At 46.6% G+C, this 26,334-nt stretch overlaps 1 protein-coding gene across 1 annotated transcript in view; it reads left to right on the top strand.

The window, feature by feature from the left end:
• Nucleotides 1–26,334, top strand: part of LOC310796467 (ras and Rab interactor 2-like) — a 71,350-nt gene that overhangs the window by 27,421 nt on the left and 17,595 nt on the right. Inside the window, 8 exon segments of the mRNA XM_083658653.1 lie at nucleotides 978–1,078; nucleotides 3,612–3,822; nucleotides 5,503–5,614; nucleotides 10,646–10,718; nucleotides 12,717–12,808; nucleotides 22,911–22,990; nucleotides 22,992–23,279; nucleotides 23,334–24,669. Of these exon segments, the coding sequence (XP_083514779.1) occupies nucleotides 978–1,078; nucleotides 3,612–3,822; nucleotides 5,503–5,614; nucleotides 10,646–10,718; nucleotides 12,717–12,808; nucleotides 22,911–22,990; nucleotides 22,992–23,279; nucleotides 23,334–24,669 (2,293 nt within the window).

Below are 26,334 nucleotides of genomic sequence, written 5' to 3'. Positions count from 1 at the left end.
CATGTTTTCTTATTTTATATAGCCATGATTTCAGGTGATTTAATATAGAAACATTGATTTATTCTACCAATTGAGCAAATATTATCTGATTTTATGCAAACCCAATGATGTTTCAAGTCCTCTGTAAGCTTTTAGCTATTTTTGCGACTACTACGCTTGTCGCTTGATGCACTTTTTATGCTCTTTTTCAAAGTTCAGTTGTGATGCTTTTAAACGTCTATTTTATCCTCTTCTTTTATTCTTTTATTTTCTTGTGTCATCCATTTTATGTGAAGCACTTTGAATTGCCTCTGTGTATGAAATGTGCTATACAAATACACTTGACTTGACTTAAAGTATTAGCATCACATACTCTTTTCGTGACGTAGCCTAGCCTACGCTGCTGTGGTGAATCAGGGGCAAACACCGTTGTTCTTTACTCCTTAATTATTGATAATTTTTTATTATTAAATGTATATCACCAAGGATGAGCAGTAGATAAAGAGAAGCAGATGAGAGTGACAGAAGGATTTGAAAAAGGCTTTGAGACAGTAGAGAGGTGGAGTGTGCACAAAAGGGCCTGTAACTCAATATCAGGAAAGATGCGATTTAATTGTCCCGGGACGGAGAGACGGCTGTGTATGTGAGGGGTTTGTGTACAGATAGGCTTTTGTTCATTGTCTCCTCCTCCCATTGATTGCACCTCTTCGGGAGCTCTGGTCAGTCATCTCTCTCACACACACACACACTCAGACACACACACACTCACACACACACACACACACACACACACACACACACACACACACACACACACACACACACACACACACAACCGGTTTCATACCACAAACACGAGGAAACCCCTGAACACACTCCGTGAGACCGACCTCGCCTGTGTACAAAATGGTCTCTTTCTTCTCTCCTCAACTCTCCCCTGGTGTTCACTCTGTCTGCCTCCAGCAGCCGATCGACTAATCCTGTCTGTCTCTCTGTAGCTGATCGACTCGTTTGCCTGGGAGATCGGCACCCTGAAGAAGGAGATGGTGCATAAGAAGGAGCCAGCAGAGAGCGACCATGAGACCGATGCATTCCATGGGTGAGCCTGTGTGTGTGTGTGTGTGTGTGTGTGTGTGTGTGTGTGTGTGTGTGTGTGTGTGTGTGTGTGTGTGTGTGTGTCTTGTGTGTGTGTGTGCTTGTGTCATGCACCCTAAGGTGACACCAACATAAATGACCGTTGCAGTGGTACATTTAGGTCAACGTAAATCGCAAGTCAACATACTGTACTCTGTGTGCGTGCGTGCGTGCCTTTTGTCTGCCTGTCCATCTGTCATTACCATCTAATACAGGACAGTTCCATGTGGCCACCAGCAGGGAGCGCTCTTGACAAAGCCATTTGTTTTCATGCAGCGGTATGACCAGATGCTGACAAACGGGTGTCACAGTGCAATGTCAGGAATCAGACCATATCACAACAAACTGACAAGCTGTGTTATCTGGGAAGTGTTGACAAGGAGTTACAAAAGCAGAATTGGTTTAGGTATTTGATATGTTGTTTTTATGTTTCTTTTTATGTCTGTAATTGACAAGTTAACTATCACAAAAAAGAACATGTAGTGTAAAATGTCAAAACTAGCTGTTGCCTTGTTTGTGTGGAGTTTTCTAGGTAGAAGATTCCATTCTGTATAAAGAACTACTAATGTGTGGGTTTATTGTATGACGATGAGTTTGAAGTTGATCCGGTAGGAGACAGGAAGCCAGTGAAGTTCTGAGCCAGTGAAGTTCTGGGGTGATGGGGTCCCAAGATTTGGTGTGGGTGAGAAGTCGGGCGGCTGCGTTCTGGACCAGTTGGAGTCTGTTGATGAGGCTGGGGCGTTGATGCCGTGGAGGAGTGAGTTCCAGTAGTCCAGACGAGAGGAGATGAAGGCGTGAATGAGTGTTTCAGCAGAGGAGCGTGTGAGAGAGGGTCAGATCTTTGCAATATTACGGAGGTGGAAGAAGGAGGATTTGACAATGTGGCGGATGTGGGGCTCGAGAGAAAGGGTGGGGGTCAAAGATCACGCCAAGGTTGCGTGCCCGGGAGGATGGAGAAACTGTGGTGCCATCAATGATGATGAGTGCAGGGATGTTGATTTTTACTGAGGGTGGACTTGGAGCCGATGAGGAGTTCTGTTTTGTCACTGTTGAGCAGTGTTGGGCAAGTTACTTTCAAAATGTGATATACTACATATTACTAGTTACTTTCATTTGAAAGTAATAAGTTACTTTATAATATTACTGTCTGTGTAGAGTAACTTGTTACTTATTACACTACTTTTGCATTACTTTTACCAAAACAACAGCAGCAGCAGAATGACATCGCCGCCCCGGAACATCCCGAAAAATAATTTCAACCGCCTTGAAGTCAATGTAAACAATCCAAAATTCTAAATGTTATTATTTCCCTTTGTTATGGTCATCTGGTTATTTGCATAAAAACACACAATTTGATTAGGAAATGATTGTATCTTTTTTAAATATGTGCTTTGATTTAAAAAGAAATGTAACTCAATTTGTAACTTGAGTTACTTGACAAAGTAACTGGTATAATATTACTGAAATCCTATAAGTAATCAGTTGTATTACTGAGTTACTGCTAAAAGTAATATATTACATGTAATATGTTACTTTTGTAATGAGTTACCCCCAACACTGCTGTTGAGTTAGAGAAGATTGTGTTGCAGACAGGCAGGAGTGGATGTGAGAGACGGGTGGGTTGTGGCGGGGGATTTGGTACAGTATGCAATTCCTCTTGCAAGGCAGCGTTTCTTTTAAATCAGAAAATACCTGTTGAGGAAGTGTGAAGGATGTGGGCGAGATGACTCATTACAGTAGTGGTGTCGCCCACACATATTAACCTAACCCTAACCCACTGTTAAAGGAAGAGTTCACCCAAAAATGACACTTCTGTCATAATTTACTCACCCTCATGCCAGTTGAAATGCAGGTGAAGTTTCTCCATATAACAACACACAGGGATGATGTTGCCAGCACAACTCGAGAGAAAACCAGGCACCAACCATAGACTTCACTTCTACTGTACTGTGTGTGTGTGTGTGTGTGTGTGTGTGTGTGTGTGTGTGTGTGTGTGTGTGTGTGTGTGTGTGTGTGTGTGCGTGTGCGCGTGCGTGTCTGTGTGTGTGTGTGTGCGCGCGTGCACCCAGTGTTTCTTCCAGGAATTTTGTTTGTCAAGCTGGCCTGGTAGCTGAATTCCGATGCATAGTAGTCATCTTGCCTAAATAAATGCCCGAATCACCATACAAATACACACAAAAACAATCATAATAATAAATGGTCAAAAACATTCATTCGATCATTCAATATTATGGTTTATCGTCTTTTCAGTGCGATCGTGATGATATTTTAATATCGTGACACACATTTCTGCTGATGACAAGCAAATTTGTCTTAAAAACTCTGGTAAGATGAGATATGGTAGCAATATTATTTGAAAATGTCAGGTTTGTTTGACATCATAACTAACATTACCATCCGGTATGTTGATATTGAGAAAGATCCTCATGATGATTATGATGCTATTGATTTCAACCATATCGTTCAGCCCTAAATGTAAGATTTGATCTTCCTTTCAGGCTGAGCGGAGAGGTGGGCGGTCTCTTCCTGCAGGCTTCACCATGCTCCAGCACTCGGGCAGGGCTGGCAGGAGCCAGGGACTCTGGCTACGACTCTCCCCGTCGCCGCATGAGCGTCCTGGACAGACTGGTGCAGACACACGCTGTGTGGCTGCAGCTGGGCCTCAGCCACCAGGACGCCATGCGCATCCTGCAGAGTCAACCCACTGGGGTGAGTGAGCAGATGTGAAGCTGTGGCTTCTCTCTCATATGCAGCAGGCGCTGTCGTCTTGTTGAGATAAGTCTACAGAGAGATGAGAGGGGGGCAGCACGGTGGCGCAGTCGGTAGCGCTGTCGCCTCACAGCTAGAAGGTCCTGAGTTCGATTCTCACCTGGGACGCTGTGGGCGCTGGGGTTGTGTTCCCCCCCATATCTTCAGTGCCTACTGCCCAGGTGGGTTATTATCTCGTCGAAAGGGCCTTTCTGTGTGGAGTTTGCATGTTCTCCCCGTGCTCCCCCAGGGGGTTCCTCCGTACATAACCCCCCACTAAAAACATGCAGAAGATCGTCATCCGACCAGTGACGACGACATCCGAAGTTGGTCCCCAGCCACCGTCAGCAGGAGTGTGTTTGTGGCCGCATGCATGTGTTGGTGTGTGACTGTGTGACAATAAAAGTCCGTCACAAAAAAAAAAAAAAAAGAGAGATGTGTGAGATATTACGTTGTTAGGGTTCGGCGTTGTTTTGTTTTTTCTATACGGCTCCCATTTTGCATGGGTGTTCAGGGAGAAACCCCATAGAAGAGGAAGATACACCAGTTTCTCTAGGCTCAATAAGGAAGGAAGAACAATTTACAACCCCTGCTTTCAATCTTTCATTTTCTACTTTCTCAACACATTCACATTTCACTAGCTCGTCTCCCATATGAACTTGAGGTTGTGTAAGAAAAATATCTTCTCAAATATTGTGGGAGGGGGTCATTTTACATTATTCTTCCTCTTGCAGGAATTACAAATATACTAATTGATCTGCTTTAAGTTATTGAAGGCAGAAAAATGAATACTAACAGAACAGCCAATATAGAGCCAAAGTCACAACTCTTCCGGGTAGGGCCCTATACGAATCAGCGTCATCAAAATAGGAGTGCTGGTGAACGGCCACAGACAATAATGTGTTGATTCCATTTGATTTGTGCCATGAGGTACACATACAGTATGATGTTTATCAATTGAAAAGACAACTTTGCAAGTCAAGAAAGTCGCAGTTTAACTGTTGCACTATAAGTTATAAATTAGAAAGACTACAGCAACACACACACACAACCAGTTGCGTAAGTGACGTCATAACTCTCTCTTCCGCCAGACCCTTCAGACGACGTATATATAGTGCGAGAGGAGAGATGTAGTTCAAGGAGCGGTTTCATAGAAAACTAAACGTTCTGTTTCGTTTGCCTCAGCGGGCCCGGTTCTGTTTCTTAACTGCTGAGCAGGCTGCTGCTGCAGGCCAGGAGGCTCAGCCGTCCATTGAGCGTGTTCCTGCTCAGAACAAGCGGAGAACCTGATATAAGCCTAAGTAGGTACAGGGTAGTGAAGGTGACTGTTTAGTGTTGAGAGCAGATGTGGAGGGGTTGGTGAAGACAATCTCAAAACCATGGATGGAAGGCAAATACCTCTCTTATTTATACGACACGTAGTGCCGACCAAGCAATCTGATTGGTCAACTAGACATTTGGATCGTTCTCAAATCAGCAGTCATCATCTACTCATCCTCATGCAAGAGCCTCGGTCCCGCGGTCCTACCGCATCACTGTCATGCCAATACTGAGGGTGAAGCACACCCCTCTGGTGTAATATTGCTTCATTGAAGTGTATGTCGTTGTGTGACTGTGACTCTCTCTCCTCCTGGGCTGCAGACGTTTGTGGTGAGGAAGTCAACCAGCCTGCAGAGGAAAGTCATCTCTCTCCGCATGGACAAAGACTCCACGACGGCTGTCAAAGATTTCCCTGTCAAGGAGAGTCAATACAGTAAGCACCTGGGAAATGCTTTGTCCTCTCGTGTGTGTGTGTGTGTGTGTGTGTGTGTGTCTGTGTCTGTGTCTGTGTCTGTGTCTGTGTCTGTGTCTGTCTGTCTGTCTGTCTGTCTGTCTGTGTGTGTGTCTGTGTCTGTGTCTGTGTGTGTGTGTGTGTGTGTGTGTGTGTGTGTGTGTGTGTGTGTGTGTGTGTGTGTGTCTGTGTCTGTGTCTGTGTCTGTGTCTGTGTGTGCAGAATTTTGTCCGGCCACAGCTATGCCGTGTAATGTGCGATCGTGCTGAAACTTGCAGGAAGTGTAAAGAGCACCCCTGCAGGTGACCAAGAAGAAGAGCCAAATCCACCACTGTGGAGTTGGGTGTGGGTTCGAAGGTCTGGAGCCAGGCTAATGACGCCCTGTTTTCTGAGCAGAATTGTTTTTTTGGAGCCGTTCCCGGCGTCATCAGCTAGGCTAATGACGGCCTATTTTCAGAGCAGATTAGATTTTTTTCTGAGCCGTTCCATGGTGTGTTTCCACCGGAAGACACGGAACGAGGGGTTTTGGCCCCAGACTAGAGGGTTTCAAAGGAGCTTCAACTTTCCATAGCTGTACAAAAACACCAAGCCAAACGGTGGGGTTTAACAGTTATTTTTTTCTTTTTCTAACTTGGCTTTTCTATGATTTGATTTTAGTTGTAGAGAGTTATCCTGAATGACATTTCTCTTTTTACCTTTATTTTTAATAATCAATTCATCGTTTAGTCTAGTTTCAAACACACACAAAAAACACCTCTCGTCCCAGCTCCTTAAAGGAACACTCTGCCCATTTTCAACCAGCTTTGTATCATTAGAACATCAGTAGTCTAGTTTGACAGTTATTGAGAGTTGATTTGAGTTAATGAGTTATTAATTTGAGTTATTGTGGACCAGTGATGTCACTGGTCCACACTTTAACACTCAATAACTGTCAAATTAAATGACAGACTTCAAAACCGTTTACCGTTTTCTGATATACTACTGATGTTCTAATGATACAAAGCTGGTTGAAAATGGGCGGAGTGTTCCTTTAATTGTGAATACCTGTATTTTCTGGTTTCTTTAGTCTTCTATGAGAGTAAACTGATTATCTTTCGGGTTAGGGTTAGCGACAAAAGAAGACATTTCTGAGCATGTCATCTTGGCTTTGTGGGAAATCGACATTTTCCACTATTTTGTGATATTCGATAGACTAACCGATTTAGTCGAGAAAATAATCAGATTAATTGATAATGAAAATAATCCTAGTAGTTGCCGCCATACTCCTATTAATAAATGAAGGCAGGATGACTGAGTCAACTAATGCAGGTTTGAGAGATAGCTGCATGTTCTCTACATTATTGTGAAATGTGAACCTTTCCTCACTCCTGGAGTCTTTATTCCAGAGTTGTCCGAGATGCTGCAAGCCTAGTAAACATCTCTCGGCCTGAGGAAGATCTCCTTTTAGCTTCCCTGCTAGATGCTCGGTGACCTGTGTGGGAGGCTTTGCTTCAGAGTTGACACTTCCTCTTTTTGAGTGACATCGTCACTAAAGTCTTCTATTCAAAGCCGTTCTTTTTTTACTCTGCTCTGGTCTATTTCCTATTCTGTTTCCTGCAAAACGGGGATTTTCCTGAAGCTTATGTCAACCATCTTTACAGATCTGATTACTCTTTACACTGCTCTCTTAATGTGTCCTGTAGCCTGTTACCTGTGCACTGACGCTCCTCTTTGTCTGTGAGGTATTAGGTTTTGGCATCGGCGCTGGACTGGAATTTCCAAATGAGTTTTCCACAACCAGCCTTCATTCCAAGAGCGTGAACAGTGTGAATGAACGCTTGGTCGTTTTTTCTATTTTGCTTCACAAGGAAGGACTGTTACAGGGAAGGGGGGGATTGAAGAGGAAATATAACTGTAAATGAAATGTTTTCACCAGTAAGGGGCTACTTAATGCAGTCTGAGTCAATCTTTTTCTGAGTACTGAGTGAGCGTTAAAGCAGAAAGTCTCCAGGCAGGTAGTGGAGGTGTGCGTTCCCTCCCTGGCTAATTGAGCTGTTGTCAGCAGTTTGAGGGAAATATGGAAACTCCATTTGGGCGTGTGGAGTTCTGCTGAAAATGACTAAATCGCCCGTTTACTACGTGTGACATGAAGCAACCTGTTGCAGTGTTACGCTCTCCGACTTTGCATAAGTTTGTGTGTGTGTCTGTGTGTGCGTGTGCACGCGCTAGGGCTGTGAATCTTCACTGGCCTCACGATTCGATTACGATTCATCTGTCAATGATTCAATTCCACGATGCATCATGATGCATCTCGATACAGCTCAATTTCAAAGTATTGCAGCTCCAAGTATCACATCCTCAATTTTCTATATTATTACTGCACATGGCTACTTTTTCATCAATTAATACAAGCAGTCAGATAAATATCAAGTCCCTTTTTTTTACTTAGAAAGTGCTTTAAAATCTGAATGTCAACAGAAATGTAAACACAAACGATTCAACGATTCATCTGTCAACGATTCGATTCACACGTCCGTATCGTTGATTAAGCGATTAATTTTGACACCCCTAGTGCGCGCTTATGTGTGTGTGTGTGTGTGTGTGTGTGTGTGTCAGATACAGAGGCGTGTACACAGCCAGCCGTGCCCATGTGCAGGACAGACAAAGGGCCAGCGTGGCGCTCAGCCTCAGTGCCTCTCTGCACGGTTGTGTTTACTGGCTTTTGGCGTCATTTGGAAATGCTGACGTTTTTAAAGGGTGCAGATTGTCTGTGTGACAACAGTACAGCAGATGCATATATCTTATTAAACATATTGGAAATGGCTGGGATATGGTCAGCAGGAGTGAACACATTTGATTTGTACTCTAACAACAAGCATAGTAGATGCTAGTGTTAGCGGCTAGAAATCACATGTTAGCATTAGCATTGGTTTCCAGAAGATGTGGCTGCTAGATTTGTGATGTTACTACATAGCCTTAATGCTTTCAACAGTGGGAAAACTGACTGAAGATCTGTGTATTACAACATTTAATTTTGGGCTGAATTTAGGACCATCACACACCTTGTAAAGGATGTGTCTTCTAAAACTAGACTCATCCCTTTCCTCGAGTAGAAGTAAACATTTGAACGAGCCAGAGAATCATTTAATGGAGCTCAGATCAGAGCGGTGATGTATGAGGACAGCCTCCAAGTCTCTGGTCTGCTGCCATCCAGACATATGTAATGGAGCTCAGAGATCAGAGCGGTGATGTATGAGGACAGCCCCCGAGTCTCTGGCCTGCTGCCATCCAGACATATGTAATGGAGCTCAGATCAGAGAGGTGATGTATGAGGACAGCCTCCAAGTCTCTGGCCTGCTGCCATCCAGACATATGTAATGGAGCTCAGAGATCAGAGCGGTGATGTATGAGGACAGCCCCCGAGTCTCTGGCCTGCTGCCATCCAGACATATGTAATGGAGCTCAGATCAGAGAGGTGATGTATGAGGACAGCCTCCAAGTCTCTGGCCTGCTGCCATCCAGACATATGTAATGGATCTCAGAGATCAGAGCGGTGATGATGTATGAGGACAGCCTCCAAGTCTCTGGCTGGCTGGCTGCCATCCAGACATATGTTTGGATTTAACCTACTTCCCTATAATTCCCCCTCCAAAAAGCAAGCGTGTGTTGTTTTCTCTCCATCCCTCTCCTCGTTTAACCCAATTTTTTAGGCAAGTCCATTTCTTTTGACTCACTTGTAAATGCCATACTAAAAAAGACATCTTAATAAGTCAGTTAGTCTCATCAAACTACCGTACATACAAAATAATAATAATAATAATAATACATTTGTTGCCAATAGGGTGAAGTAATTCGACTTTTCCCAATGCAGTTTTCCTTGGTTCAGGATCCCTGCTCTGTTTGTGTTGTCTCTTCCTTCCTTTCTTGTTCTGTGCTTTCTTTCTCTCATGATTTAATGTGTTTGCTCTCTCTCTCTCTGTCTCTCTCTCTCTCTCTCTCTCTCTCTCTCTCTCTCTCTCTCTCTCGTTCCCTCTCTCTCTCTCTTCCTCTCTCTCTCTCCCTCTCTCTCTCTCTCTCCACTCCCACTTGATTCAAATGTCAATGTCTCTCTCCCCCATACTCAGATCTAGGTCATGTTTGGTATAGGACCATAAGCCCTGATGAGTGTATGTTGTCACTTGTCATTGTGTGTCACACTTGGCGCGAGCAACGTGCTCACATGCAGTGCACTTCTGACCAGACGCACACCGTTCCACTGATCTGTTTCCTAGGAAAGTCGACTCTCACAAATACCTAATTTGAGGGAATTTGGGGCAAAGTGGTCTCCACCACAGTCATTCTTGTTGCTGCGTGTGTTCCTGGTGGTCTGCTAGTTTGCACTGCTGCTGACTGTCAAGGAAACACCGCCCAATTCTGTTGTCCTTAGGGGACTCTAATCCTTTGATTGAGATGAATTAAACCACTTTATTGCATGCAGACACGTTGCATGCGTTGGTTTGAAACTTTGCTCGGGCATTTTTGCGTTAGTCTCTTCGCTGTTTCTTCTTTCTCCGTCGACAGTAAAATAAACACAAATGATATATGCGCGTGTGCAGCCAGCTTGATTTAATATTTTAGGAGGTAGTCGTAACAGCAACATTGGGGCCATGATGAGCTACAGTTACAGCTGTTTACACATCTACAGAGAAATATGAACAATCATTGTTGAAATAATGGTGGCAGCAAATGCTTTTGACTGTCACTGGGTCTGTCTCGGTAATGGTGTTCTGTGTTCCCACTGGGTCTTAACCCTGTAGAACCCAGACATAGTAAAACATAAAAAACATTTATTTTAAACCTTTCAGATGGTGTTGTAGGAGGCCTTTGGAGATGATAATGAAGTGTTTGCAAAAAAATTATGTTTTTGTAAGGTTTTATGGAAATATCGTTTTTAGATAAAATAAAAATGTAATTCTGCAACAGCGGGTCTTACAGGCTTATTAATGGTGTTCTGTGCTCCCACTGGGTCTTAATAGTGTTCTGTGTTCTCCACAGCGTTCTCTTTGGAGGGATCAGGCCTGAGCTTCGCAGACCTTTTCAGACTGGTGGCTTTCTGCTGCATCAGCAGGTGAGTCACCCCAGAGAGCAGCTACAGACATGCAGGCCGCCTTCATCTCCATCCAGGTTTCACCTCTATGACATACTTTTGGAATGGAAACGTTAAAGTGATAAATCTCTGAGATTTCAGTTTCGTTCTCTTCGGCGACATCTATGGCGATGAGCGGTAACTGCAGGTGAGATCCAAACAGTGTTTCCTGGAAATGCAAAGGCTTCCATCAATAAGCCATAGGCAAAATCGCCAATGTGTTGACTCAGTTGGCGATAGATAGCGACCTAACAGACATTTATCTACATAGGAATTTGTGAGATTATCACTTTAACTGTCATACTACATTTGCATCATCCCCCCCCGGATTGTTTTTCTAATACTTTATTGAAATCTATTTTTGAATTTTCAAGTTGATTCTGCTTCCCTAAAAGCCATCTTCATTGTTTTTGGAATGAAGTGGTGAAGAAGCAACAGCGTCGTCAAGTCATTCATTGGAGGAGAAAGTGACCAATAGTTTTTCACTTGTTCATAGCACTTTTTTAGGCGGAGGGAACGTGCGCGTAATCATACAGGATGTGTGACATGAACAGTCACTCGTGTATCAGCCACTGGAGAAAAATGGTGTTATAAGAATAGGGAAATAGTTCTGAGATTTCATGCCCGCTCCTCGGAACAGTAGTTTCCTGTTGATCTAAATCCCCTCTTAAGCTTGGTACAGGTCGTCTGGTACAGGTCGTCTGGCTCTGACAGAAACCACCTTCCTGTCTGAACAGCAACAGGTCAAAGCCACACAACAACAAAGGCAAAGGAGGAAGTGTTACGGATGGGGAAAATATCACTCCTCAAAATGCCCCTTTTTTTCATCTTTGATCTATCCAAGGAAGGCTCGCTGAGCACGCATGCTCTTCTCAGATGGACACCGATTTAAAATAGCAATGCATGGAGCAATTATATAACTATTGTATTGTACCATTGGTGCCAACATGTGTGGGGGCATCTTCCTGTTTTTTTCCCCCCAGGATTCAGATTTTTTACTTTTCATCCGTGTACCATCACCACAGGCGAGAGAGTGACACTTGAGCTGCTTTCTCACTGGGAACGATTGCTTTCGTTCCGTTCCGCACACGGGAACGTTTGCCCCCCCTTCCCCTCTCCCCCGCTGGTCAGCTTTCACATTACAACATTTCTTCCGCCCTCGGAAACGGAACAGAAGAGTGCACTTGCGTCGTCAACTATGCCTGAAGTTTATCCTCGCCCGTGTGTTGTCTATGTGGTTCGGAACGGTTGGCTTTTCACACTCGCAAGTGTTCCGTGCCCCGGGCGCGCCAAAGCGCTCCCCAGACCACCTTTTCAAGTGGATCCTGTCACGGTTCCCGGGCGCAGAACGGAACGGAACGGAACGCAACGTTCACACGCGTCAAATGTTCCGAAACTGGGGTCGATTTGGGCACAAGTGTGCTCGGGAACGGTACCTGTGCGCCAGTGTGAAAGCACCCTTAGTTTCCTAAATTCTCACAATACTCTGCCATGTCACACTTAAGTCTGAACTGAGTGTTTAAAGCCAGTTCCCGTGCCTCTGTCAGTAACTTCCACAATAGTGCTACAAATGCCATTGTTTATCCATATCATACTGGTGTTGTCACCATATAAAACGAATGACATTTGCCGTGAAGTGTCCAGACTTGACGGTGAGATGTTTGGAATCGTGTATTTAGGTCTACTGCTCAGCCATGATCCCACAGGTCTTCATGAATAAGACCTTTGGAAAGCGTGTAAACGCTCTGTAGCACCTTGTAAAGGAGCCACAGGGAGGAGCGCAGCAGGAACACGTTACCTTCTGGCTGCGCGGTGGAAATCGTCCACGGCTCTGCCAACGTTGCACAGCCTGGGCCCGAGACCGGCTCTCTTCCAAATGCACTGACTCACACACTTATAGGAATAAGCCTTTTCCTTTTGACCCATATTCGAGTCCTTCTCCCACTCATGTGACTTTTTCTTCCCTTTCGATTCCTATAGGGATGTGTTGCCCTTCACCCTGAAGCTCCCGGAAGCCATCGCTTCAGCCAAAACCTCTGGAGATCTTCAGGAGGTTGCTAATCTAGGAGCAGGTTGGTGTCTCATTTGGATTCAAATGATCTTTGGGGGGGGGCAAGCCAGCATGTTTGGGGTGCTCAGTCGGCCGACTGCAGGCCGAAGATGCAATACTAGGATGAAGATTAACTTTGTTGATTGCCAGGGAGAAATTGGGTCATTGCAGCATTGCATAAAAATATGATGCTTCAAGTTCCTGTTTGCTAGAAATAATTATTCCTATATTGACTTGACAAAAAACACTTAGCAGTTTACATTACATTTAAAAATTTACATTCCAGTGCAAGAGTGGTGAAAGGGGAATGGGAATATTTGTGTAGACTGTAACTGATCCTTATTGTGATGGCTTCACAAAGTAAATGGTAAATGGCCTGCATTTATATAGCGCTTTTATCCAAAGCGCTTTACAGTCAGTAGGTACATTCACCCATTCACACACCGATGACGGCAGGTTACCACGCAGGGTGCTGGCACACCAACGGGAGCAATTTGGGGTTCAGTGTCTTGCCCATGGACACTCCGACATGCAGACTGGAGGAGCCGGGAATCGAACCACCGACCTCTTGTATCCAAAGCGATTAGTGGACGACCCGCTCTACCTCCTGAGCTACAGCCGCCCCTAAAAGTCATTCGTCTGCATGCTTATGGACCAGAGTACTGCATCACACGGGCCAGTCGGATTGCAACATGAACCCGGGGATGACATTTTCTCTCTGTGGACAGTCCCTAATGACGGGAAGAGTATTCCAATCCATGTAATTGTCAGTTGGCGACGTTTGAGGTGGCCACACCGATTTTTCAAGAGCCTGACGGAGACGTTCAGAAATGTTTTCTCTCGGTTCCACATCTGTTGTGTGTCAAAACAGACCGACTTTGACCTCCTGGGGCATGACACTCGTAAAGCACATCTCATCCCAACCCCCCCCGAGCTTGAAAGAATAACTGGCATGCCAGGCTTAAATGACTCACCCCCAGGGACAAAGCCTCTCCCAGGCCCAGATCAGTGATGCTCGGCTGGGCACTGACTCGATGGAAAGCCGCCTGCCTCTGGAGCCTTTTCCTCCAGATAGGAGGGACATTTCCATTCAGATCATCTGTCTTGAGCGGCCGTTTGGCTGGCCACTGAAGTGGGTATTTGCTGCATCTGTCATTTGGCTGCACAGTCCATTGGCAGTTGTGTTGTGCATCAGATTTGTTCTGTGAATCATACACATGTCCTCACGTGAAACAATAACACCGTTTTTTTTCCCATGGGGGAACTATTACAATTATTTGCTATACTAGAGGAGCTGATTGTAATCTTGATGAGGTAGTGTATTGGCGATGTAGTGGTAAATAAAAAGTTGTATTTTTTCATAAAAGCATTAATAGGAATATGGATTATTTTTCCTTTTAAACATCATACATTAACTTAGGCCAGCTTGAAGCTGCTCGCTGTGATATTATATACTGTGAATTTATCATCACAAGACTTGGCTCAGGCTAAAATGGTAGTTACTATAGAGAGCCAAAGTGAAATGTCACTTCCTGCTTCAGCACTGTACCGCAGATTTTCATCCGCCATTTATTTTCCCATAGACATTTCGTAGAATGCTTATAAAAATGGTTTTACTTGGTCAAACCAAACGGTTCAGATATATTTAGAAACGGGGCATTTCACTCTGACCAAAATGTAAAAAAACTGCGGATTTAAAGACCTTTTTTTCCCGATGTTGTTTTTTAAAGTTTTGGTCCCAGTGAAATGTTCTATGGTTCTATGGATTCTAAATATAGCTGAACCGTTTGGTTTGACCAAGTAAAACTATTCCTATAAGCATTTTACGAAATGTCTATGGCAAAATAAATGGCGGATGAAGATCTCTGGTACAGTGCTGAAGCAGGAAGTAGGTGGTCACTTTGCCTCTCTATATGAGTGAGTGTATAAGGGTTTATCCTCCACTACGTCCGTTGGAATGTGCCCTTTATCCATTCATGCTCTTTGGCGGTGACTCAGCTCTGAGCTGTCACGTGTACGATGGCTCCACTCTGCCAGACTTCCAATGTCCCCTCTGCCTGGCAGCCTCTCAAAGAGAGGAGAGGTGACACACCGTGATGTGGATGACTTCCTTAAGCCTTCAATGTGGCTTTGAGTGATCACAGAGATACATTTCCTGTGTCTCTCTCCCCCTCTCTCTCTCTCTCTCTCTCTCTCATATGCATAAGAGGCGTGCTGTTTGGTGAGTAAAGGTGAGCAGAGCGCTAAGCTCAGACAAAGCCGGGGTTTGTGTGTCTATGCAGGTAGCCGAGTATCAGTGAAGAGTTCGTATTGACCTTAAAAGCTATTCTGACGTACTCTTGAACAACATCGTGTGTGTTGTCGTATGAATGGCGTATGGCTGGGAAAGATCAGAACACCTTACTGAGGACTCTGACGTCTTAACAGTGTCATACCTGTTATGTGGCTGTCCGTATGGTCTGGGATACAGATTATTGCTTTTTGTGCATGGAGATTTTTTTTTTAAAGCCTCCTTATAGACGGTTTTAACTTGACAACAATAACAAACGTCACAACCCACCTGAATATCCGGTTTACTTCCTGTATCCATAGCTGTACGCAGGTTGATATTGGGCTCATATTAAATGGTTAACGTGACGCCGTGTCTCCGACAGACACAGTAACAACGTAGCCTATTTGGCTACGTTGGCTACAACGTAGCCAACGTAGCCAGTCTTTATGTCTTGTAGTAGTTAGTAGTAGTTGTTGTTGTTGTTGTTGTTGATAGTTGCCATAACAACCACCCCTGTCGGAAAAACGTGCACACGCTGGATAATAGGAACCGTTGTTGTCTGGTCCAGAGCTAGCCTGAGAGGCTAATAAAAGCTACATGTTACAGTGTAAGCTGACTAGTACGTTATTGCACGCATACTAGGCCTATCTTTGCATTTAAACGTTTACATAGCAATTTTTTTTTTTTAATAGAAGTATGTCAGTGTTTCCCCCTGAACAGCTGAGAAAGTGGACACTGTAAATAGCACTGTGAAGATGATAGAATGGTAATGCAACATTTAATGATAACAACCGCCATAAAACACCAAAGAAGAAGCTGAGAAAAAGGAAGTGCTGTGGGGTTGCAGCTTGTGAAAACCGTCTATACACAGCGCAAGCTACTTGATGGATCGCTCTATTATTTTATTCCAATTGTTTAGTTCCGTAATGTTACATTGTTTTGATGGGTTGACGGCTAGCTAGCACACATTAACATCACTAGGTCTCTAGTTTGTTGATCTTGTTGCTTGCAGTCTGACCATATGACATTCAGCATTTTTTTTACATCTTTATTGACAGTATTACATAGATACAAGGAAAACAGAAATAATGAAAAAACACAAACAAATAAATAAAGATGTCATTAATACAGACAATTACATCAGTGCCAGCAGGGAAATGGAAACTTAAATTAAATATAGAGCATAAATCAACACTACAGTCTTTGCAATTGCAGCTTTCTTATTTTTTTGAGTAAAAGATGTTTTGATATACTCTTTGTTTTCATTTTCAAATAGCATAAATAAAGGTTTGGAATGGATAAATTTGGATTTATGCATATGAAATTTTGCTAAAATAATAATTAAATTGTTTATATATAATTCTTTAATTGTATTACTATTCTTATTGAAGAGACCAAACAGTACATTATTCTAGTAGAGAGAAAAGTCAGAGTCAATGTTCTCAACAATTTACTGAGATACATCTTTCCAGAATGTGTTATTGTAGGGACAATGCCAGAACAAGTGTAGCATTGTTTCTGGGTACATTTCACATAATGAACAGTTAACACAAATGTCTTTATATGACATTCAACATGTTTTTCTTTTATATCTGAGAAATTGGCACCAGCCTCCTAATATGATCATTTATTAGTATTTATTAGCATTTAAAGTCAATGGGAGATTAAAACTAAACTTTAGTCATAAATCAAATCGAATGCCAGTCATTCCATATACTGTAACTCGTTAATGCTTCCTGATCAAAGTTCAACAAGCTGATATTTCCGGGCAGGATATACAGGTCATGGTCGCCTAAAAGTCCCTCGAAACAGAAACAGTTATTCTCTAAAATAAAGCTAAAAAAAACCACATAAATAAAATAAATAAATACCACAAATAAACAATAAAAAGTGAGAGAAGCCGGCCTGTGGCTGACGTAAGGGTGTGTGTGTGTGTGTGTGTGTGTACAGGCTCTTTCCTGTGTGTTTTGCGTGTTGTATGTGTAGGAGCACATGCTTGCCATGTGTTTGAGACTAATCAAAATAATTGTTCCCATGTCGAATAAAGCAGGAAAACTGATTAGAAAATAGTCTTCCAACAGAAAAATATGAATACGACCTCTGATGATGCAACCTTGGAACATTGTTGACAGCAAAGTAATAATAGCAGGCTGGATTTTAAAATGACAACAACAACAGAAGAAAAACAAGAGTTGAGTAGGCGGGGGAATCTGAAAAAGCTTATTGTGAGAGAGAGAGAGAGAGAGAGAGAGAGAGAGAGAGAGAGAGAGAGAGAGAGAGAGAGAGAGAGAGAGAGAGAGAGAGAGAGAGAGAGAGAGAGAGAGAGAGAGAGAGAGAGAGAGAGAGAGAGAGAGAGAGAGAGAGAGAGAGAGACCACGCAAGTGCAACAGAGGGAGGGAGGAAGAGAGGCGGGAATGCTGTGTTGACAGTCCCGCCCCCACACACACACACATCAGCATGCGTGAGTCACACACAAATTGAGTGTGTGCGTGAGCGAGAGACCGCAGTGGAGGTTCAGCTCGTGGAGAGACAACACTGCGTCCCAGTCTCCTCTCCAACACCATCCTAACTCTACGTATAACTCAAGCCGGGTGTGTGTGAGACCAGCAGCTGGTGTGTGTGTGTGTGTGTGTCACAGAGCTCTGGGGAGATCGAGCACAGTGAGTATTGTGTTGTTGGCCTCTCTCTTGTCTCCTCTGTACTTGTGTGTGTGGTGAAAGAGTCGCTCTGTGTCTGGCACTAAGTATTCTTCTTCGACGCGTGTGGGGTATTGTCGCCAGTGTCGTCGTGCGTCTGTCTTTGCTTTTGCTCTAACCGGCACCGAGTGGTGGTGGTGGGGCTCTGAAAGTTGTTCTCCAACAGAATCCATACAGAAGTCAAGTGTTTGTGCGTCGTCGCCGTTGTTTTGCAGTGTCGTTTTCCCCACCGTCGTCGCGTTCGTTCGTTCGAACTTCTTCTCGAAACGCTGCGTCTCGCCGTTCTGCTAAAGTCGTCGGCGGTGATTTGGCACCGGGTGGCATTTAGAGGTTTTGTCCATCTGGCAGTAATTGCAGCGGTGTCGGGTTGTATTGAGTCATCGGGAGTGGTTTGAGATGAAGTGTTGTGCTTTTGTTTTGTTTAAGTGAGATTTTCTTCTTTTCTTTTTGGGAACATAACATTTACCTGATGTTGGTGAGATCAGTTCTAATGAGACCAGGCGATGTTGTTGAGTGACTCTGTTGATTAGCAGGCTGGTCGGAGAACATCAGAACATAAAGAGAAGGCAAGTCACAGTTTTATAGGTAGTCCTCCTCCACCCAGCTGTTTGTGAAACATACATAAATTCAACCCAGCTAACGATGTTGACTCCATGCTGCGTCAAAGCTCTCCATGGTTTACAGGAAATAACTCCAAAGAGTGGTGGTTAATCCTTCATGTGGAAAGCTGGTTGGAAAGGCGACTGGCTCAGCCCTGGTCTAGCAGACAGTTTGGGCCACGTTGATGTTGGCTTTGATCCAGACAGGAACCATGGCACAGCTTAACCCTGTCCACCAGACAGACAGGCAGGAACCATGGCACAGCTTAACCCTGTCCACCAGGCAGACAGGCAGGAACCATGGCACAGCTTAACCCTGTTTAACAGGCAGGCAGGCAGGAACCATGGCACAGCTTAACCCTGTCCACCAGGCAGGCAGGCAGGAACCATGGCACAGCTTAACCCTGTCCACCAGGCAGGCAGACAGGAACCATGGCACAGCTTAACCCTGTCCACCAGGCAGACAGGCAGGAACCATGCCACAGCTTAAACCTGTCCACCAGGCAGACAGGCAGGAACCATGGCACAGCTTAACCCTGTCCACCAGGCAGGCAGGAACCATGGCACAGCTTAACCCTGTCTACCAGGCAGACAGGAACCATGGCACAGCTTAACCCTGTCTACCAGGCAGACAGGAACCATGTCACAGCTTAACCCTGTTTACCAGGCAGACAGGAACCATGGCACAGCTTAAACCTGTCCACCAGGCAGACAGGCAGGAACCATGCCACAGCTTAACCCTGTCCACCAGGCAGACAGGCAGGAACCATGCCACAGCTTAAACCTGTCCACCAGGCAGACAGGCAGGAACCATGGCACAGCTTAACCCTGTCCACCAGGCAGACAGGCAGGAACCATGGCACAGCTTAACCCTGTCCACCAGGCAGGCAGGCAGGAACCATGGCACAGCTTAACCCTGTTTACCAGGCAGGCAGGAACCATGGCACAGCTTAACCCTGTTTACCAGGCAGGCAGGAACCATGGCACAGCTTAACCCTGTTTACCAGGCAGGCAGGAACCATGGCACAGCTTAAGGCTGGTTTCACACCGGCGACCCAAGCCTTGCCTATGCCTTGCCTTTACCCACGCTTTTTAATAGGCGTCCGTTTTAGTCAATGAGGCTGTGTACACCGGACGCCTGAGCGTGAACCCTGCGTGTACCCACGCCTTGCCTGTGCCTTGCCGATTTTATCGAATAGGCGAGAGTTCTATTTTCACGCCGACAAGGCGCGTGCAGGCAGGCTTTTCTGTCAAGCCATGAAAGAAAAACGCGACAATATCCGTGGGAACTGGCAAAGTCAACTGAATTTCAAAATAAAATGGAGTTTCTACAACAGTATTGAGCAGAGAGAGAGAGCGAGAGAGAGATTGACGGGTGGCTATCACGTGGGGCTTTCTCCCTGTCGGCAAACAAATCTTCATGAGAGAGAATAGCGACCGAAGAAGCAAGATGGACAATGTTGTTGTGCCAGCACATATTCTTGCAAGATCACCTCTCTAAAATGTCCGACTATAGTGTATAGTCAGACCTGGATATACATATCCAGCATCAATAGAACATTAAATATATCAGATTTATTTTACCTAGAGGCTACCCATGACAATTCTGGACAACACGTGAAAAAATACAGTCGGGAGAGAGGAGAGGCGCTTGTGACTCGGCTCCAGGTTCGGCGTGCAAAAGGCGTGCGGTGTGATCGCAAAAGCGTGTAACAGGTTCACGCCCAGCTCGGCGTAGGCGTGGGTTGAGGCAAGGCAAGGCGTGGGTCGTCTGTGTGAAACCAGCCTAACCCTGTCCACCAGGCAGGCAGGCAGGAACCATGGCACAGCTTAACCCTGTTTACCAGGCAGGCAGGAACCATGGCACAGCTTAACCCTGTCCACCAGGCAGACAGGCAGGAACCATGGCACAGCTTAAACCTGTCCACCAGGCAGACAGGCAGGAACCATGGCACAGCTTAAACCTGTCCACCAGGCAGACAGGCAGGAACCATGGCACAGCTTAACCCTGTCCACCAGGCAGACAGGCAGGAACCATGGCACAGCTTAAACCTGTCCACCAGGCAGACAGGCAGGAACCATGCCACAGCTTAAACCTGTCCACCAGGCAGACAGGCAGGAACCATGGCACAGCTTAAACCTGTCCACCAGGCAGACAGGCAGGAACCATGGCACAGCTTAACCCTGTCCACCAGGCAGACAGGAACCATGCCACAGCTTAAACCTGTCCACCAGGCAGACGGGCAGGAACCATGGCACAGCTTAACCCTGTCCACCAGGCAGGCAGGAACCATGGCACAGCTTAAAGGAGAATTTCGTTTTTTTTTAACCTGCAGCCCTCTCCTCACATTAATTATGATCTGACGACTCACCCAGTGATCCCCGCAGCGTTTTTGTCCGTCCTAGGCGTTGTTGTGATCGAAATAGTGTGCAAGTCAGTCCTAGAATGTAGCTCCATGCGGGGGCCAAGTGGCAGCGTGTTTTCCTCCATGTAAATAGACAGTTTTATTCCTGTTTTCGATGCATATCGTCATAAACTGTTCCCTAAGGAACGATCAGACTGCAATTGTCCCCAAGCACCTAGCAGTAGTTGTTACAGGCATGCCAGGAATTCCAGGCATCCCATTTCCGCCTGTCGGGTCAGTGAGACTTTCCTGAGGAGAGCTGACCCGACAGGCAAAATGGGATGCCTGCAACCACCAGTGAAAAGAGCCCGGGGGAGAATTGCAGTCTGATCGTTCCTTAGGGAACAGTTTATGACGATATGCATCGAAAACAGGAATAAAACTGTCTATTTACATGGAGGAAAACACGCTGCCACTTGGCCCCCATGGAGCTACATTCTAGGACTGACTTGCACACTATTTCGATCACAAAAACGCTGCGGAGAGCACTGGGTGAGTCGTCAGATCATAATTAATGTGAGGAGAGGGGTGCAGGTTAAAAAAAAACGAAATTCTCCTTTAACCCTGTCCACCAGGCAGACAGGAACCATTGCAGACATATTAAACGATTGTGTTAGCTCTCAACCTAATCAGTCTGTAGTTAAATTCTCAGACGACACGGCCATTGTTAGTTTGCTCACCAGCGACTCTGACATGAGCAGCCATGCTGCTGGAGTGAACACTTTTGCAGATTGGTGTGATGAGCACCATCTGATCATCAATACGCGTAAAACTGAAGAAATTGTGTTTGACCCTAGATCAATCAGAGACCACAGCCCTCTTTCCATCAATGGCCAGAACATCAACCAGGTCTCCTCCTATAAATATCTAGGGGTGTACATCGATAATATGCTTAACTGGCAGACACACGTATCAAATATCTGCTCTAGGATTCATCAGCGCCTTCATTTTCTGCGGCGTCTGAGAGTCTTTGGTGTAAGTAGAAATATTATGTTGATTTTCTATAGAGCGACCATTGAGTCGGTGCTGCGCTATGGAATAACTAGCTGGTTCGGAAACCTAACGGTTAAGACAAAAGCTCAAATATCTAACCTGGTCAAGACAGCAGGGAAGGTAATGGGGCAGCCCCCACCCCCTGGTCTCCAGGACATATATGTCCAGTCTGCTACTCGGCAGGCCAACAACATCCTAGATGACCCCTCGCATGTACTGCACTCCCAGTTTGAGCTCTTACAGTCAGGAAGGAGGTACAGGGTCCCTTTGTGCAAACACAATCGTTATAAAAACTTGTTTGTCCCTCAATCAATTAACCTTATTAATGAGCAGCTAAGATAGACGGGCCTGAGGACCATGTAGCCTACTACAGATACTTTTTGTACTTGCGACCTGTGTGTGTGTGTGTGTGTGTGTGTGTGTGTGAGAGAGAGAGAGCGTGCGCAACTGTGCATGTGTGTGTGTGGGTGAGTGGCACATCCAGGGTGGGAATGTGGGTGGATGCTAAATGTGTGTGGGGATGATGTCACATGTCATGATAACTGTCATGATAAATCTTATGTTATAGTAGATGTGTTGATGCCCATGGTGATGGGCTGGTGTTTCTGTATGTATCACTGCTACTGTTATCTGTATGCTGCAGCTTGAGCTTGTCGTCCACAACAAGTTTCTCCTAAGGGAGACCAAATAAAATAATCAATCAATCAATCAATCAATTAAATTTGGTCTTGGCGCTTGGCTAATATAGCAGTTATGTGCTGTATCGCACAATACCTAAATAATAGTATTTACCCCTCTCTCTCTCTCTCTCTCTGTCTCTCTCTCTCCCCCTCTCTCTCTCTCTGTCTCTGTCTCTCTCTCTCTCTGTCTCTCTCTCTCTCTCTGTCTCTCTCTCTCTGTCTCTCTCTCCCTCTCTCTCTCTCTCTCTGTCTCTCTCTGTCTCTCTCTCTCTCTCTCTGTCTCTCTCTCTCTCTCTGTCTCTCTCACTCTCTCTCTGTCTCTCTCTCTCTCTCTCTCTCTCTCTCTGTCTCTCTCACTCTCTCTCTTTCTCTCTCTGTCTCTCTCACTCTCTCTCTGTCTCTCTCTCTCTCTCTCTCTCTCTCTCTCTCTCTCTGTCTCTCTCACTCTCTCTCTCTCTCTCTCTCTCTCTCTCTCATAGGATTCTGGGACTCTCAGTTGTGCCGCAGGAGGAAGTGCTCCGCCTCCTGGTTGTCAGGGGCGACGGCTCCCGACAGACCGCCCCCCCCCTGCCCAGAGACCGGTCTCCACGGTAACCCTCCTCCCGGAGCGGCCCCGCCTCCTGACCCGCACCCCGTCTGAGTTGGAGTGCTGCCAGTCCAACGGGGCGCTCTGCTTCATCAACCCCCTCTTCATCAAAGTCCACCATCCGGAGGACGAGCGCGGCGCCGACCCGATCGCCGGCACAGGAGAACCGGGTCCGAGGGAGGAGGAGGAGCCTGTTAACGGCACCGACGAGCCAGAAACAAATAGCAAGGACACTCAACACTCCCCTGCTGGCGAGCCTCAGGTCTGCAGCTCGCATCGCAGTGACACTCAACACTCCCCTGCTGGCGAGCCTCAGGTCTGCAGCTCGCATCGCAGTGAGGGAAGTCCTCCGGGTTCTAACAGCCTGCAGTGCCTTGTCGAGAACGCAGAGCTCCAAAACGAAAGCGTTCAAAACAGCGGCGGTCAGAAGCAGCTGAGCGGTACGGACGGCGTGTCACGCTCTCCGCCCCCTCGTCCGCCGCCGCCTCGCTTCGCCCCGCGGCGCCCGGCCCCGCCTCGCCGGCAGCGCAGCATGCCTGAGAAGATCGCCTGGATCAACCTCCCCAAGGAGAAGGTGGAGGAGAGGGAGAGAGGAGGCGAGAGGGAGAGGGAGAGGGAGAGGGGCAGCAGCCTCCTTTCCCGTCTGGGTTCCTCGCTGACCATCAGCCCCTCGTCCTCCCCTCCCAAGAGGCTGAACATCAGCTCGCCCATCTCCATCCCCCGGCCCTCCTTGCCCCTCTCCCTCTCCTCGCTCTCCTCCTCGCCACGTCGGGCCAAGGCCTCGCCGTCGTCCAGCCAGGAAGACGCCCACTGTCACCTGGCGCTGGAGGAGCAGACCATCGAGAGGGCGCTCAGTAGGGCCAAACTGTCCCGGCAAAACGCGGCGACCACCACGAACGCCCAAGACTCCAGCAGTCCCCCAGAGCCTTCACCCCCGATGACCGCCAGCGAGCCAGAGGAGGCGCCACGAGGAGGAAGAGGAGAAGACGCGCCGGGGGAATGCGGTGGCCAGCGCCTGAGCGACATGAGCCTCTCCACGGACTCCTCCGACTCGCTGGATTTCTCCCACTCCTCGTCCTTCTTCCTCCCCGCGCTGCACGACCCGAGCCCGCCCACCGCGGCCGACTACGCCGCCCACCTCCCCCTCTCCCTGCCGGCGTCCCACCTGCCCTACAGCAGCATGGAGGAGGACGAGGACGAGGATGACGAGGAGGACGACGAGGAGCCCGACTACGGCGTCAGCCTGGAGAGCGACCAGGACCAGGACCAGGACCAGGACCTGACCATGGTGCCGCCGGGCCACCGCACCAAACGCCGCGCCAGTGCCGGCGCCCTGGTCCTGCAGCGCGCCCTGCGCGGACACCTGCGCAAGATGAGCGGCGTCTTCAACTCGCTGCTGACGCCCGAGAAGCGGGCGATCCGCAGGGTGGTGGAGCTGTCCAGGGACAAAGGCTCGTACTTTGGCTGCCTGGTGCAGGACTACCTGAGCTACATGGGCGAGGGCGCGGGCACCCAGGCCTGGCAGGGCCACGCCTCTGGCCTGGAGCTGCTGCAGACGCTGAGGCAGTTCATCACGCAGATGAAGAGCTACCTGCGACAGAGCTCCGAGCTGGAGCCGCCCATCGAGAGCCTCATCCCTGAGGAGCAGATCGGTGAGTTTTTGGAAAGAGAGTTCTTCGGTTCTTTACTGAAGCTCCAAGCATTGTGGTGTTGGGGTCCCTGGCAAAGTACAAAGATCACTGATGACTTTTGTGCGTTAAGTCCTGGAATGAGGAGGTTACAATGTTTTAGTTACTTAAAAAAAGGGGGCAGGGGGAAGTGGTGGTTTTGATGTGTGACACATATCCACTTCATTAACATCCATGGATTGTGGGACTGTCGCGTTTCTAACTACTCGTACGTATGGCCTACTCCTCAAACTGCTCGATGTGTGTTTGTGAAACATTTTCTGCGTGTGTTTACCAAACGTTTTTTTTTAGCAAGGATTACAAAGATAGGATTTTGAGCAAGTCTATGTAATGTGTGATGTGTTATGTTGTGAAATTTGTGGAAACCTGATGTCAGAGAAAGTGTATTTAAATGTATAGCAGACACAGCAGTTTCACTTCACTATCTTAGCCATGAGGAGTGCGGAAAACTTGTCTTCACGTGTGAGCACAACACACCAACGTGTGTGTGTGTGTGTGTGTGTGTGTGTGTGTGTGTGCGTGCGCGCGCGCATGTGTGTGTGCACGTGCGTGCGCGCCTAGAGGAATCCTCCCTAAAAACTAAAAACAACTCTTTGGAGTTGCACCTTTCATTCCTGGGTCCATTTCTGTTATCTGGTGGTGGTGTGTTTTGCATGTGGATATACCCTGGCCAAACGTAGACGATGTGATTTATATCAAGACGGTGGAGTTTAACCCATTGATACCTGATGCAGCATTTGTGTGTGTATCCCTTTAAGACCGCGAACCGCGTTAACGCGGTTCGCGGTCTTAAAGGGATACGCACACAGATGAGGGATATACACACAAATGCTGCATCAGGTATCAATGGGTTAATAGGAGACAAAACATCAATAAACTAGAAGAACATCAAGAGGAAACATCAGGTTTTGGTGGGCAGGGCTTTTTTCTAGACTCAACATTTTTGCATCGATGTTTCACCGGGAGACATCCTCCATCCTGGAAGGAGGTCTTGCGTAACGGCGGCAACTCTCACTTCTTCTCGACTGTCAACTCTCGCTCTCTTAGGAACACTAATCTTACTGCTCGCTCCACCTTCTTACACATCAACGTGGCTGGATGCAAGTTCAGGCCAGTTCTCTGCAGGTTGTCAGAAGACATTCTGCAAAAGGATATGACTCATTGAGATAAAGGAGGCAGGAGGAGGGAAGGTGGGTGGAAAAAATTAGGTAAAGAACATCTCATTACATAATTACTGCTGTGGGCATCACAGGTTGATGATATAAGGGTAGAAGACTGTGGCATTTTGCTTTCAGCTGTAGCTGGAAGTGATGCCAGTAAATCAGTATATATTGGCAGAAGAAAGGAAGGTGAAGACTCATTATGCCCTTTGTGATAGATTTGTGCAGATATTATAGACTATACACAATGATACGAGTACAGCATGAATGGGAAAACGCAGACACAAGCACATAGACAGACACAGAACACCGCACGCACACCTGCCATGCTGGAAGGACGCTCTGAAGGATTTAGGCCAACAGTCATTGGCTGCGTTGGACCTTGGACAGAGTCACTTGTAGACACAGAGCACAAAGACGTTTGTTCTATCTCAGGAGGACGAGGGGCTGCTGGTGAACCAACCTGTTT

Source organism: Poromitra crassiceps, assembly GCF_964638095.1.
Source record: "Poromitra crassiceps genome assembly, chromosome: 22".
In the NCBI taxonomy this organism is placed as follows: domain Eukaryota; kingdom Metazoa; phylum Chordata; class Actinopteri; order Beryciformes; family Melamphaidae; genus Poromitra; species Poromitra crassiceps.
The sequence above is the reverse complement of the archived record's forward strand: the minus strand, read 5'-3'. Positions and strand labels throughout refer to the sequence as shown.